This window comes from Salvelinus fontinalis, chromosome 2 (assembly GCF_029448725.1).
Source record: "Salvelinus fontinalis isolate EN_2023a chromosome 2, ASM2944872v1, whole genome shotgun sequence".
Lineage (NCBI taxonomy): Eukaryota > Metazoa > Chordata > Actinopteri > Salmoniformes > Salmonidae > Salvelinus > Salvelinus fontinalis.
The window spans coordinates 45,770,671-45,785,269 of NC_074666.1; the positions used below are offsets into that span (position 1 = coordinate 45,770,671).

General features: G+C 41.8%; 1 protein-coding gene across 2 annotated transcripts; it reads right to left on the minus strand.

Annotated features, from left to right (window-relative positions):
- Nucleotides 1–1,965: 1,965 nt before the first annotated feature.
- srsf7a (serine and arginine rich splicing factor 7a) lies at nucleotides 1,966–12,407 on the minus strand. 2 transcript variants are annotated; one of them, XM_055876233.1, is made up of 9 exons: nucleotides 12,298–12,401; nucleotides 12,102–12,188; nucleotides 9,722–9,950; nucleotides 9,351–9,536; nucleotides 9,117–9,191; nucleotides 8,774–8,812; nucleotides 8,494–8,589; nucleotides 3,011–3,112; nucleotides 1,966–2,453 (listed from the first exon to the last, which is right to left on the minus strand). In XM_055876233.1, the coding sequence occupies exons 3-9, from the start codon at nucleotides 9,940–9,942 to the stop codon at nucleotides 2,402–2,404; spliced, it is 771 nt and encodes a 256-aa protein (XP_055732208.1). In that variant the 5' UTR covers nucleotides 9,943–9,950; nucleotides 12,102–12,188; nucleotides 12,298–12,401; the 3' UTR covers nucleotides 1,966–2,401. The 2 variants fall into 2 exon arrangements, with proteins under 2 accessions (XP_055732208.1, XP_055732197.1); XM_055876222.1 differs by lacking the exon at nucleotides 12,102–12,188 and having other exon boundaries at nucleotides 12,298–12,407.
- Between the last annotated feature and the right edge of the window lie 2,192 nt (nucleotides 12,408–14,599).

Here is a 14,599-nt window from a genome sequence, read left to right on the forward strand (position 1 = left end):
AAACCATCCCCTAACCCGGACGACGCTGGGCCAATTATGCGTTGCCCCATGGGTCTCCCGGTCGCGGCTGGCTGCGACAGAGCCCGGACTCGAACCCAGAGTCTCTACTGGCACAGCTAGCACTGTGATGCAGTGCCTTAAACCTCTGCGCCACACGGGAGGCCGTCATCGATGCATTTATTGATGAAGCCAGTGACTGATGTTGTGTACTCCTCAATGCCATCGGAAGAATCTCAGAACGTATTCCAGTCTGTGCTAGCAAAACAGTCCTGTAGCTTAACATCTGCTTCATCTGACCACTTTCTTATTGACCGAGTCACTGGTGCTTCCTGCTTTAGTTTTTGCTTGTAAGCAGAGATCAGGAGGATAGGATTATGGTCAGATTTGCCAAATGGAAGGCAAGGGAGAGCTTTGTACGCATCTCTGTGTGTGGAGTAAATGTGGGCTGGAGTTTTTTTCCCTCTGGTTCCACATTTAACATGCTGGTAGAAATGAGGTAAACCATATTTAAGTTTCCCTACATTAAAGTCCCCAGCCACTAGGAGCGCCGCCTCTGGATGAGCATTTTCCTGTTTGCTTATGGCCATATACAGCTCATTGAGTGCGGTCTTAGTGCCAGTATCGGTTTGTGGTGGTAATAAGACATCTACAAAGAATATAGATACAAACTCTCTTGGTAAATAGTGTGGTCTATAGCTTATCATGATACTCTACCTCAAGCGAGCAAAATCTTGAGACTTCCTTAGATTTCGTGCACCAGCTGTTGTTTACAAAAATACATGACCCCCACCCCTTGTCTTACCAGAGGCCGCTGTTCTATTCTGCAGAAAAAGCTTAAAACCTGCCAGCTATATGTTATTCATGTCGTCGTTCAGCCACGACTCGGTGAAACATAAGATATTACAGTTAATGTCCCATTGGTAGGATATACGTGATCGTAGTTCGTCTATTTTATTTTCCATTGATTGTACATGTGCTAATAGGACCGATGGTAAAGGGAGATTACCCGCTCGCCGTTGGATCCTTATAAGGCACCCAGACCTTCGTCCCTGATATCTGTCTCTTTCTCATGTCTCTTTCTCCCCCCCACGAAACTAGTGTTTATTAGCAGTGCTGAGCTAGTAATTTAACTGACATGTAACGTCAGCTAATTTTTCATCCCCTTACAAACTGAGGTGAATGAATGAGCTACGCGAATGAGTAGCTACCACAGCCAGGTCAGCTCTAGCCTCTAACGTTAGTTATGTCAGCAGGGTTAGTTAGGTTACTTTATACATGTAATCCATTAGTTACCTGTCAAAAATTGTAATCAGCAACATAACTTTTGGATTACCCAAACTCAGTAATGTAAATCGGATTACTTTCCCCTTAAGAGGCATTAGCAGATAAATCCATGTTGAAGTTTACATAGCTGGATGTTACATTTTACTTTATGGGTTGGTTAGGAGTCTCCCTTTTCCATAGTAGGGTCATATTATACTTATCTGCCAGGTGGATGATTTTCTTGGCAAAGGAGAAATACTCACTAACAGGGACGTAAACAAAATGTGAACATTTGAGTTCAAATCAAATTTTCAGCTTTTAGTCATTGAAACATTTCTGCGATATTTTATTTCAGCTCATGAAACCAACACTTTACATGTAGCATTTATAATTTAGTTCAGTCTAGTTTGTATCCCAAATGGTTCTGACACTACAGCCCAGAAGTACTGACCTCAGACTTGTGTGAAGACAGATTTTCGGGATGTCTCCTGATCTGATAATCAGCCCTGTAGCTGCCATCTTCCACCACAAATGTGGAAGGCCATTGAAATGGCTTGAGACGTAGCCCATACAAAATCGACCTCTAGCTTAAACAGACTGATTTTTAAAATGGGGATTTTATTATTACGTTAATTAAAAATAGACACAAGTGAGCAATCGACTTAGACTAAATCCACATCAGACAATCATGAATCAGATCACTAGTGTAAAGATTCATTTTATTAAAAAGATACCGCCATTTACATTGAAAATGAAATAAAACCCCAAATCATTCTGCTTTTAGTACAGCTATGAGTACACTTCAATGCACTCGACTGGAGTTGATATATTGCCAAATATATCAGAAAAATAACTTTTTTTGCCATTAACACTGGCCAAAGGCTAACAAATTCAAAATGCACAGAAAGCTAAAATCACCACTGTAAAAAGAGCCATTGAAATGTACAGTTCGTGAATTTGTTGTACATACAGATGAAATAATAATGCCAAAGCCAGAAGATGAACACCAAGGGATAAATAAACTAATTGACAGGAGAAAGAAATCAAAATACATGGACAAAGGGGTTAAATGGCTTCAAGCCCTGAGGCAAATGGGGATAGGGGAACAGCAGGGCATGGAGCGGTTTCGCCCCCATGGTCAGTCAGCATCAGTTATGGGGCTTTTCCTCTGGCTGGGAGACCTAGATCGGCTGAAACAAGGCAGGAAGACAATTAGCATTTTCGGTGGAGCACGACCTTTAAAACAAAACATGAACATTGGCATAGCTATTTCATCAGCTGACTGCACCAGGCACTACTCCTAATTAAAATAATCATTGTGTTTAGATACTGGGGACAAAAAAAAAGGTAGAACCTGAAAGTTGTACAAGTATCTGGTAATCACCATAACTAAAATGGCTAGTAATCTGGGATGCGACCTGGAGAAAGACATCTGTGGTGCAAAAGAAGGAAAACTAGTGTACTGACAGAGGCAACCCATTTTGACTGAGTTGAATTTAAGTGTCTCCAGTACCAAAGGCATGAATAAAAGTCTTACTTCAGTGCCACATGAAAGAAAACATATGTAGGGTAGCATTTCCCAAATTCAGTCCTTGGGACCCCAAGGGGTGCACATTTGTTTTTTGCCCTAACACTACACAGCCGATTCAAATTATCAAAAAACAAAAATGTGCACACCTTGGGGCCCCGAAGACCGAGATTGGGAAACCCTGGTGTAGGGGTATGAGGAGATTCTGAAGTTTAATACCTCTTCTTGGTGGTGGCTGAGCGGGACCTGGAGCGAGATCTGGAGACGCTCCGCGCCCTGGGGCGGGACACTGACCGGGAATGGGAGCGAGAACGGGAGCGACTGCAGAAGAAACAGCATTGGCGTCAGTGGGCAATGAGGGGCCTCAAAATCCTCAATTCAATACCGGTTGTAGGTCTGCACAATATGGCCTGAACCAAATATTGCGATATTACTTGCTATTATAGATCAAAACAGGTACTGTTGGAATCACAGAAATAGAATGATCATTCTAATTTTAAAGGTTGGAATATAGTTGGAATGCAGTTTAGTTTGGCATGATAACAAATGAAGGAAGAAAATGGTTGTGACAGCAGGAATCAAAGTTTTGGTCACTGTTTCCCATGGGACCTTAATTATATAAATGTACATGCAGACAGATTTTAGAATATTATTTACCCTTTCCTCAGATTATGAACAGTGCTGATATACTCTACCACTGGTCCCAGTCTGTATTAGAGCAAAAGTCTCCTAGCAAGGTTTTCCCTCAGTGGATTTCACTGGCCATCTGGCCACTAGCAATTAGCATGAGGGGCTATTGTTTTTAGGCAGATTTGGAGCTTGCTAAGATCACTTGCTCTCTGCAAAACGCTAGTTATACAAACAAATAGTATAATAGAACACTTGAATTTATATTACGAATAGTGGAAAGCTGCATCGATTTTGTTTGGGAAAATCTGTTGACTGCATGCGTTTGTCAATGCATGCTGAGTGAATCTCGAGCACGAGGAACTGTCTGCTGGAGTGACAGGGGGCGGGGCGTGGTGTGTGGGATTGGGAAGCGGCCAAGAGGAGAGGACTCCCAACTCCAGCAAAGAAATCAAAATTATATTAAAAAAATGTTGGACGGCCTAAACTCAAACATGAGCGTGCGATTTTAGCATGCATGGTTCTGAATTATAATGATGCCTAGCAGGCTGACAGCTTTGACGCGTATCTCAACTAGAACTGGTCTCTATTTTCACTTTTTAATCGCTAGCGCTGAAGCCACACAAAACAGAACAATAAGAATATTACCATTTATTTTTTTCGAGCTCATTTGAATAGGAAGATAGTCGAGGCCTTACCATACATGCTAAGCTAGACCTATTCATACATTTATGGAAACGATTGCTATCTGTAAAGATTGGAGATAATGATATCCTGCTAGCATAGTCACTACGCCGCCGGTCCTTTCCACCCAGCTTGCTCCACCTCCTGATGAGTTTTTCACTTACATAGCCTTTTGTCAATAGGGGGGGGGGCGCTGTTTTCACTTCGTAAAAAATCGTGCCCAAATTAAACTGCCTCGTACTCTATTCTAGCTCGTACAATATGCATATTATTATTACTATTGGATAGAAAACACTCAAGTTTCTAAAACAGTTTGAATTATATCTGTGAGTAAAACAGAACTCATTATGCAGCAAACTTCCTGACAGGAAGTGAAAAGTCTGAAATCGAGGCTCTGTTCCAGGGCCTTCCTATTAATTTGCCTGAAATCTATGGATATACATGCACTTCATACGCCTTCCACTAGATGTCAACAGGCAGTGGGAGGTGGAATGGGGTGTCTAGATCTGAGGCCGAACAAGAGCTTTTGGAATGACGTGTCTGGAAATGTCATTGTTTTCGAAGGCGCGATTAGGAACCCCAGATTGCCTTCTGAAAAGCTTTCGGTATACACGTTAGATATCTCCGGCTCTGATTTTATTTGATAGATGTGATAAAAACATCATAAAGTAGGTTTTTTCAACAGAATTGTATCAGTTTATTGATCGTTTATTGCGAGTTTTGGAATTTTCTTTTCTTTGCGTCAGGTGAAGTTGGGCACGTTTGCGCCACATGGCTAGCTATGGTTGTTAATTCGACAGGAGAAGAGGACATTCTAAAACCAAACAACGATTATTCTGGACCAAGGACTCCTTGTACAAGATTCTGATGGAAGCTCAGCAAAAGTAGGAACCATTTATGATGTTATTTCGTATTTCTGTGGAAAATGTTTAGTCCTATTTTCCGCCCTTATTGCGGGCGCTGTCTCGCTATAACGTAAGCTGTATGTCGTACTAAAGTTACTTTTAAAAGTCTAACACAGCGGTTGCATTAAGAACTAGTGTATCTTTCATTTGCTGTACAACATGTCTTTTTTAGTAAAGCTTATGATGAGTTATTTGATTAGATGACTGTCCAAAATATCTCTGGAGAATTTTGTGCATTTTGGCTACGTATTCACATTGTAAAACCACGATTTGTACCGCTAAATATGCACATTTTTGAACAAAACATATATGTATTGTGTAACATGATGTTATAGGACTGTCATCTGATGAAGTTTTTCAAGGTTAGTGAATAATTTAATATCTTTTGCTGGTTTTTGCGATCGCTACCTTTTGCTGCTGATAAATGCGTTTGTGTGTTTGGCTATTGTGGTAAGCTAATATAATGCTATATTGTGTTTTCGCTGTAAAACACTTTTTTTTAATTTTTTTTATCGGAAATATTGGCTGGATTCACAAGATATTTATCTTCATTTGCTGTACACCATGTATTTTTCATAAATGTTTTATGATGAGTATTTAGGTATTTCACGTTGCTCTCTAATTATTCCGGCTGCTTTGGTGATAATTTTTATGGTAGCTGCAATGTAAAACTAACTATACCTCAAATATGCACATTTTCGAACAAAACATAGATTTATTGTATAACATGTTATAAGACTGTCATCTGATGAAGTTGTTTCTTGGTTAGTGACTAATTATATCTCTATTTGGTCGGTTTTGTGATAGCTACCTATGCGGTAAAAAAATTGTGAAAATATGCGGTTGAGTCTTTTGCTATTGTGGTTAGCTAATAGAAATACATAGTGTTTTCGCTGTAAAGCATTTTAAAAATCGGAAATGATGGCTGGATTCACAAGATGTGTATCTTTCATTTAGTGTCTTGGACTTGTGATTTCATGATATTGATATGCTAGTATTTACTTGTGGCGCTATGCTAGGCTATGCCAGTCAGCTTTTTTACTGATGAGGATGCTCCCGGATCCGGGATGGTGATGAAGTAGAGGTTAAAATATTGCAGCCTCTTGCAATATGGATATTGCACATCAATATCGCAATTTCGAGTCAAATTTGATTAAATCGTTCAGCCGTGACTGGTTGGTTCTTTTTTTGTACTAGCACTTATTCCACTTCAAGCACTAGCTAGGTTTCCATAAATGTGGCAGATTTGCAAGCCAATATTTTAATATTGGCATTTTACTAGCAGCGGTGCGTTAGTGTAACAGATGTGAAATGGCTAGCTAGTTAGCGGGTACGCGCTAGTAGCATTTCAATCAGTTACGTCACTTGCTCTGAGACTTAAGTAGTGTTGCCCCTTGCTTTGCAAGGGCCGTGGCTTTTGTGGAGCGATGGGTAACGATGCTTCGTGGGCGACTGTTGTTGATGTGTGCAGAGGGTCCCTGGTTCGCGCCCGTGTCGGGGCGAGGGGACGACGTAAAGTTATACTGTTACATTGGTGCCGTGACCCAGATCACTGGTTGCTGCGGAAAAGGAGGAGGTTGAAAGGGGGGTGAGTGTAACGGATGTGAAATGGCTAGCTAGTTAGCGGGTACGCGCTAGTAGCATTTCAATCAGTTACGTCACTTGCTCTGAGACTTAAGTAGTGTTGCCCCTTGCTTTGCAAGGGCCGTGGCTTTTGTGGAGCGATGGGTAACGATGCTTCGTGGGCGACTGTTGTTGATGTGTGCAGAGAGTCCCTGGTTCGCGCCCGTGTCGGGGCGAGGGGACGACGTAAAGTTATACTGTTACATTAACATCAAACCAACTTCTTGCGAATAAAAAGCTGTGCGTAATGAAGTGCACACAAAAAGCATAACTTTCATTTACCGAATAAAAAGCAAATGCTATGCATTTCCATCCCATTTTTAAATTGGTTTTGGCACAAAGTCTGTTTTAAACAGCAAATGTGCCCATTCTGGTATTGGCAGGCGCTCTAGCCAACAGCTTGCAGATAAAGTGCAGAGGGTAGGCTACATGAAGAGATTACAGATAAGAGCAAGAATCTATATTTATCAATTGGCAGCCAAGCACCAATGATCTATTGCAAAGGAGCATCAAGCTCACAGTGCACTTCTACCACACCGAAGTTCAATTTATTTAATCTGTAGCCTAATAAACTGTGCATGCTTTTTAAAGTCGTAGTGGGAGGACCACACCGGTTATTCTATCAACAATTGCACAATAAACAGTTCCCAATTCGTCACAGAATCTAATCAACCACAAAAAACTATTCACCCTTGTATAGCATATTTTGTTTCATCAACATCTTTAAAACAACTTAATGTTTCCACCAGGTCTGTCTTCAGCTTGACAGGTACTTGACTCAAATAGTTTGATGGAAACCTGCTTACTGCCATTTAGGAAACCGTCTCAGTTCTAGTCAGAATGGAGATTGAGTTTACTTTAACCTGTGCAAAAGTTCTGTATTATTCTCCCAAGGAATAGATTTCACAACAAGGGACATCTGCCATGATACAATAGTCCATTCTTGAGTGCCATATTGGTTGGTTTACAACATTGATTAAAACCACCTTACAGGAAATTCACATAACACGATCATTTGGATAGCCAACCAAGTGTCAACCTCGTGAGTGCTAACAAGCAGACTAGGTAATGCTAGGTATCAGCAGCCATCGCGTAGTATCTGCATAAAGTTTAGCTTCCCCCAACTTGTCCTCGCACTGCCACTTCACTGCCTTACATTGAAAACCCTATTAGTTTATCGCCCCCATCAGGTTGTGGCAAAGCCCTGTTTAGAGTGGGGTTTTTGCGACACGTTTGTTTAATTTCAAGAGCAACACTGGCTTTTCGAAACCGGAGTTTGTCATCAGTAAAACGAAAGTAGCATGCACGCATTTTCTTTACTTTTTAACCCCTTTTTCGTAGTTACAGTCTCGTCTCATCACTGCAACTACCGTACGGACTCCGGAGAGGCGAAGGTCGAGAACCATGTGTCATCCGAAACACAACCCTGCCAAGCCGCACTGCTTCTTGACACACTGCTCGCTTAATCTGGAAGCCAGCTGCCCTAATGTTGCGGAGAACACACTGTAGAACTGGCGACCTTGTCAACGTGCACACGCCTGGCCCACCACAGGATTCGCTAGAGTGCGATGTGACAAGGGCACCCATGCCGGCCAAACCCTCCCCTAACCCAGACGATTCTGGGCCAGTTGTGCGCCACCTCATGGGTCTACCAGTCACAGCAGGTTGCAATACAGCCAGAGATCGAACCCAGATCTGTAGTGACGCCCCAGGGCACTGCCTTAGACCGCTGCGCCGTTCAGGAGGCCCCACAATCACGCACTTTCGATCAATCATTACTTTCAGTAGCATCATCTGTCGCAGTAAGAACTAGACGACAGGCCTACCATGTTTAAAGACAACTTCTGACTGACTATCATTTACCTTACTGATCTGCGCACTGGAGTCCTGGACCGACGGACTGGGGTCCTGGATCTGCGCACTGGACTTCTGGACTTGGAACGTGCTGGGGACCCAGATCTACCGTGCACACACAATACCCTCTGTCATGTCATCTATTCAAAGCAGCTCTAGCCACCATATGTAAACTAAGGGTTGGGATGGTAGCAACAAATTACACAAGCCAATTTTTATTTTATTTTTTAAAATAAACAGTCAGAAAATATAGTATATTCACCGATTACAGCAGTAGATTAAATCTTACCTGCTTCTGCGCTTTGAGTATGATGGGGATCTATTACGCCTGTTAGAGGGAGATAACGGAACTCATGAAGCTGATAATAGCAATTAAGAGAACTCTTAGGCTGCATTTACACTGGCAGCCCAATTCTAATCTTTTGCCAAATTACCGGCAAAAGAGCTGATCAGTCAGAAGACCAATTGGCAAAAATATCAGAATTGGGCTGCCTGTGTAAAAACAGCCTTATAATAGCAGACATGGGTCCAAGGTCAGTTAGAATAATAATAAAATAAAAACATTTCATAGGAGACTCCAAGTCTCTTCAAGTCAACTTGCAGGGGTCCTTTTGTGAAACAGAATCACTCACCGGTCACGGTCGTTGCTTCGGCTGCGTGAGCGGTAACGCCTTCCTCTGGATCTTGAGCGAGATCGTGAGCGGGACCTGAGAGGAGGATCATTGATCAACATACAGTATATGTATGGTTGCTACACTAATTACATTATCTTGGAGCCACAATGTTGTTGAATATCATTCAACGAAAGTGACATTGCAATTAACGGTGAAAGAAACATTCTGGAGCAGGCGGCCTCTACACTGTACCTGCTGCGGCGACGGCCTCCTCCCCTCTTGCTAAAGCGAGAGCAGTCATATGCATAATGGCCACTCTCGCCACATTGGTAGCAGCGGTCGTTGGGGTCGAAGTGCCGACGGCTGGGGCGGCCGTAGCGTGACTTGCGAGACATGCCCGTTGACAACTCCACTCTTATGCGAGAACCACAGAGCACTCTGAAAAAGGACAGTGGATTAAGAATAGATGGCATATATAGCATGCTAGCAAGTGTCAGGTCTTGTGAAAGTGTTAGGTCTGCAAAAATCTGAAATATTTAATATTGAAGACAAAAGTGTTATAGATTAAGCCCTATGAATCCACAGAATAACGGACTGCTGTATGCAATCTCACATGTACTCACTTGCCATCCATGCCCTTCGTCGCATCCTCAGCATCTCTGGGATCTTCATACTCGACGAAGGCAAAGCCAGGTGGGTTCCTGGCCACCCAGACGCTGCGCAGAGGTCCATAGTAGCTGAACGCCCGCTCCAACTCCCCCTTAGCAGCCCCGTTGCCTAAGTCACCCACATAGACCTTGCAGTCAGTGTTGCGCGAGGAGCCACGTGATGACGAGTGGGACATCTTAAAATCTGAAACCAGATATGAAGGAGTGCCATTGAGATCTTGTGTAACACCATACAGACCTTCAGGACTAGCATGGCCTGTTGCACTGGGTATGAAATAATGACCAACTCATAATTTATACAGCTGATCATTATTTTACAGGAACAATTTAATAATTTCAGCACAAGCTACAAGTGAGGCCGGCTAAAGGTTAGCTAGCCCAATAATGGACTAAAAGAGCCTAACGTTACTCCTAGTCCAAGGACCTTACATGTTGTGTTTAGAGGGAAATTGGCTATGGTAACCAACAACTCCATCTAAACATATTGCGGTATAGTCCTATACTGAACGAAAATAAATGCAACTGAAAAAAATAAACGTGGCCCTAATCTATGGATGTCACATGACTGGGAATACAGATATGCATGTTAGTCACATATACCTTAAAAAAAATAAGTAGGGATGTGGAGCTGAAAACCAGTCATCTGGTGTGACCACCATTTGCCACATGCAGCGCATCATCTTTGCATAGAGTTGATCAGGCTTTTGATTGTGGGCTGTTGAATGTCGTCCAACTTTTCTTTAATGGTTCTGCAAAGTTGCTGGATATCATCAGGAACTAGAATGTGCATTCTTACACGTTGATCCAGAGCAACCAAAATAGGCTCAATGGGTGAGTATGCAGGCTATGGAAGAACTGGGATATTTTCAGCTTCCAGGAATTGTGTACAGATCCTTGCATTATCATGCTGAAACATGAGGTGATGGCGGCAGATGAATCGCACGACACGACAATGGGTCTCAGTATCTATGCATTCAAATTGCCATCGATAAAACTCAATTGTGTTCGTTGTCCTTGCTTATGCCTGCCCATGCCATAACCTCACCTCCACTATGAGGCACTCTGTTCACAACGTTGACTTCAGCAACCGTTTGCCCACACGACACTATACACATGGTCTGTGGTTGTGAGGCCGGTTGGATGGCCTTTGAATGGCGACAACTCTTTTGCCAGTTCACCTATTTTGTCAGAGTACTTATTACATTCGCATTGCTATGTTTTGAAAGGAACCTAGATATTTTTTAACATTCACTCAATGCACTCTGGGTCTTTACAAAGTGCAGGCCAAGCCATTCCATCAGAAAGTGGTATCAGACAGCTAGACATACCTACGTACATTTTGTAAGCAAATAAATTGCATTTAGTTAAGATGAGACAAATTAATCAGAAGATACTATTAAAATGTACATAATTACAGGTAACAGAATAAATACTAGAATAACTGCAGATTAAATAACACTAATTCAATTTACACACAACGTAGGCTACTACACCTTTAAGAGCTAGAATTGATTTTGTACCCCCATGTTGTTATCCTCACCCTATTCAAACCCCACAATCGAATAAACAGTTTCTGGAGCTCTCTTAACATATAGAAGACATATTGCATACAAATAATCTGAACTAAAAACTCCAGTGGAATTGCAGCCTTGACAATCAATATCCAAAGACCGTTTCTTCTGCAAACCCCCACCTCTTCTCTCTTTTGTGGCATCAATGTGAGGATTTATGGCAGGGGACACGGTATTGCAATAGCCTAGTGCGTGGTGCAGGAATAATGACAAGCAAACCTGAGATGCTTCGTGTTCACAATGGTCTAAAAAAAGGAAACCGGGCAGAGGAATTCAAGCGAACCTAACCCAGACCACCTGTCGAGATGGTGTTAGTTCGGTTCCGGGGATCTTTTGAAAGGTCTGAGTTCCTTTGGAGTGTTCACTCTGCACAAACAATTTCAGTTAACGGCACCGAGTTCACAAAAATTTGCTGAAAGAACAAGTGTTGTTAACTAACGTTCAAAGTGGCAGTAGTTAACTAGCTATAGTAGCCGTTACCGTTAGATGTAAGATGAGACCAATGCACACAACTAGTTAGCTAGCAACAGTGCAGTGGGCAATTAAGCACTTTGCGCGTAGAAGCTAGGCCGCACATCATTGCATGGTTTCACGCGGTTTTGTTCACCAAATAATGCTATAACGTTACAAGTGGGAGCAATATCACGATAAACACTAACTGGTTTGAAAACGTACCCTAAGCATTTGATTCTTGCCAAAATGTGATTTCAGACAGTTCGCCGAAAACGCAGCTTGGATCGATATACAATGGCTGCCATACTCACTTGATTCAGCTAGCTATGCTAACGTTAGCTACCCGCCTCCCCCGTTAGCTAGTGAATGAACACCGTTTCCCAGTTGGCCTCAGTCAGCTGCAAATACGAGTAAAAAAAAAGCGTGATTCATTTTACGAGTTCATAATTTGTGTTTAATGTTATGTTGTCTTCGTTTCCTTAGCATAGTAACAAGCCGGGCACTCACCTTTTCCACGGTCCCCCCCTTTCCCGTATTGACCTAACTAGCTGCTCACACAAGGCAACAGCACGTTTAACATATAACCCAGGGAAGGAAGTACCGCCAACCAGAGAGCGATTCTCTTTCGGTTTCATGGAGGAGGGATTTCCTGAATACTAACATACCATTGGTTCATACAGCTATGACGCTGGGCGCGTGCACACGTCATCTTCTTCTTCGATGGGGTTTAACGGCGGTTAGCATCCAATGTTAATGGTGCATTACCGCCACCAACTGAACGGGGAATTGAATAAGAAAAGTAAAAAAACTTTCGGAAGGGGGGAAAACGACATCATACAAAATTAAATAGGTCAACTTACAAAACCCATCACACTTATTCAATCACAGTCCACTCCAAAATACATCCTACACAGGCACAGGTGCATCCTGAGTGTCTCAGCGGTTTAAGGCACTGCATCTCAGTGCTTGAGGCGTCACTACAGTCACCCTGATTCGAATCCAGGCTGTATCACAACCGGGCCGTGATTGGGAGTCCCATAGGGTGGGTCACAATTTGGCCCAGGGTTGTCCGGGTTTGACAGTAGGCTGTCATTGTGAATAAGAATTTGTTCTTAACTGACCTGCCTAGTTAAATAGTCTTGAAACATGCTTCTTCTGCTCTGCAGACACACAACAAATCTAAATAAGACCAATTATTGTGAATCTCACCTTCCAGCCTCCACACATTACAGATTTTCCTCGAGACGTTAAACGGATTTCCCAAGTAGCATTGTTCCAAAACCCTCACTCCGACTAAGAACGAGTCTAGTGGTTTCCTATTTTCCACCACAGCTTTACATCTCGTTTCCCTTTTTCTTTGCCACTGTAACCCAGTCATTCTCACTTTTTGTACTATTAACTTCCCCCGACTTACTAGAAGTTTCAAAAGAGACCTCAGTTGCGTGTACACATCAACATGTGTGGGTAGGTTACTTTCTAAATGTAATCCGTTACAGTTACTAGTCACATGTCCAAAATTGTAATCAGTAACGTAACCTTTGGATTACCCAAACTCAGTAATGTAATCTGATACTTTTGGATTACTTATGTTACCAATTGAACCACATCTATTGCAGGATAAATCAATGTTAAAGTTTACATAGCTGACCATATATGGATGTTCAATTTTACTTTATGGGTTGGTAATGTAGGCTTCTTCTAATCCATCACATTCTACTACATATAATAATACAATTCAATTATATCTTTACATTGAAAACCAAAGTCTGTCAGAATTCCAGTCATTCCAATACATGTTATACCCCTTGATCTTCAAGAATAGGACTTGGAAATATGGAAGTATAGATTAGCCAAATTGTTTTACCTGAGCATGAACCCAAAACTAAGGACTTATTAGCCAGTCTTACTCTGTTGTTTATGATTTTGTTGTCATGGAGGACTGATTGGGCTCATTGATTTGAGTTGGAAAAAAAATGCTGCACTCATGGAATGGCATGCTTTGAGCGCTACTGAAACGTGCTATTTACATGTGAAAAATGAATGCCATATGCTGCATTTGCTATAGGCCTATTGCTTACCTTTTTGTTGGTGACACTTTGATATCTTGATAATACGCAGCTGTTTAAAGGGCAAATCCACAAATGAAACAATAACTAAACGGTCGCCCCGCGTATGTTTTGATAAAAAGCTGAGGGATGGGCCAGGAGAAATATTACCACTCTCAGATTAATAGACAGAGCTATGGATGCAAGGACTGACCATCCATTACGTAAACATTTTTGTTTTAAAAATGTTATGAGGCTATACAGCGTTTGTTAACTTTTACAATGTTTACAAACATTGGAGTAAAACAAGCTTATATTTTGGGTTAAAAAGTTTTAGAACACCTACTCATTCAAGGGTTTTTCTTTATTTTACTATTTTCTACATTGTAGAATAATAGTGAAGACATCAAAACGATGAAATAACACATATGGAATCATGTAGTAACCAAAAAAGTGTTAAACAAATCAAAATATATTTCATATTTGAGATTCTTCAAATAGCCACCCTTTGCCTTGATGACAGCTTTGCACACTTTTGGCATTCTCTCAACTAGCTTCACCTGGAATGCTTTTCCAACAGTTTTGAAGGAGTTCCCACATATGCTTTTCAGGTTTAGAAGAAGTGACTGCTAAATGCTAACTTGTGTTATTATGAGCTGGTAGAATAGAGAGCTTACAGAAATCGGTGTTGGTAGTCAAAGTCATTTTAACTGTAATGCAGTTCATTGGTGATGATGACATGAACGTATATTGGGGTTGACATC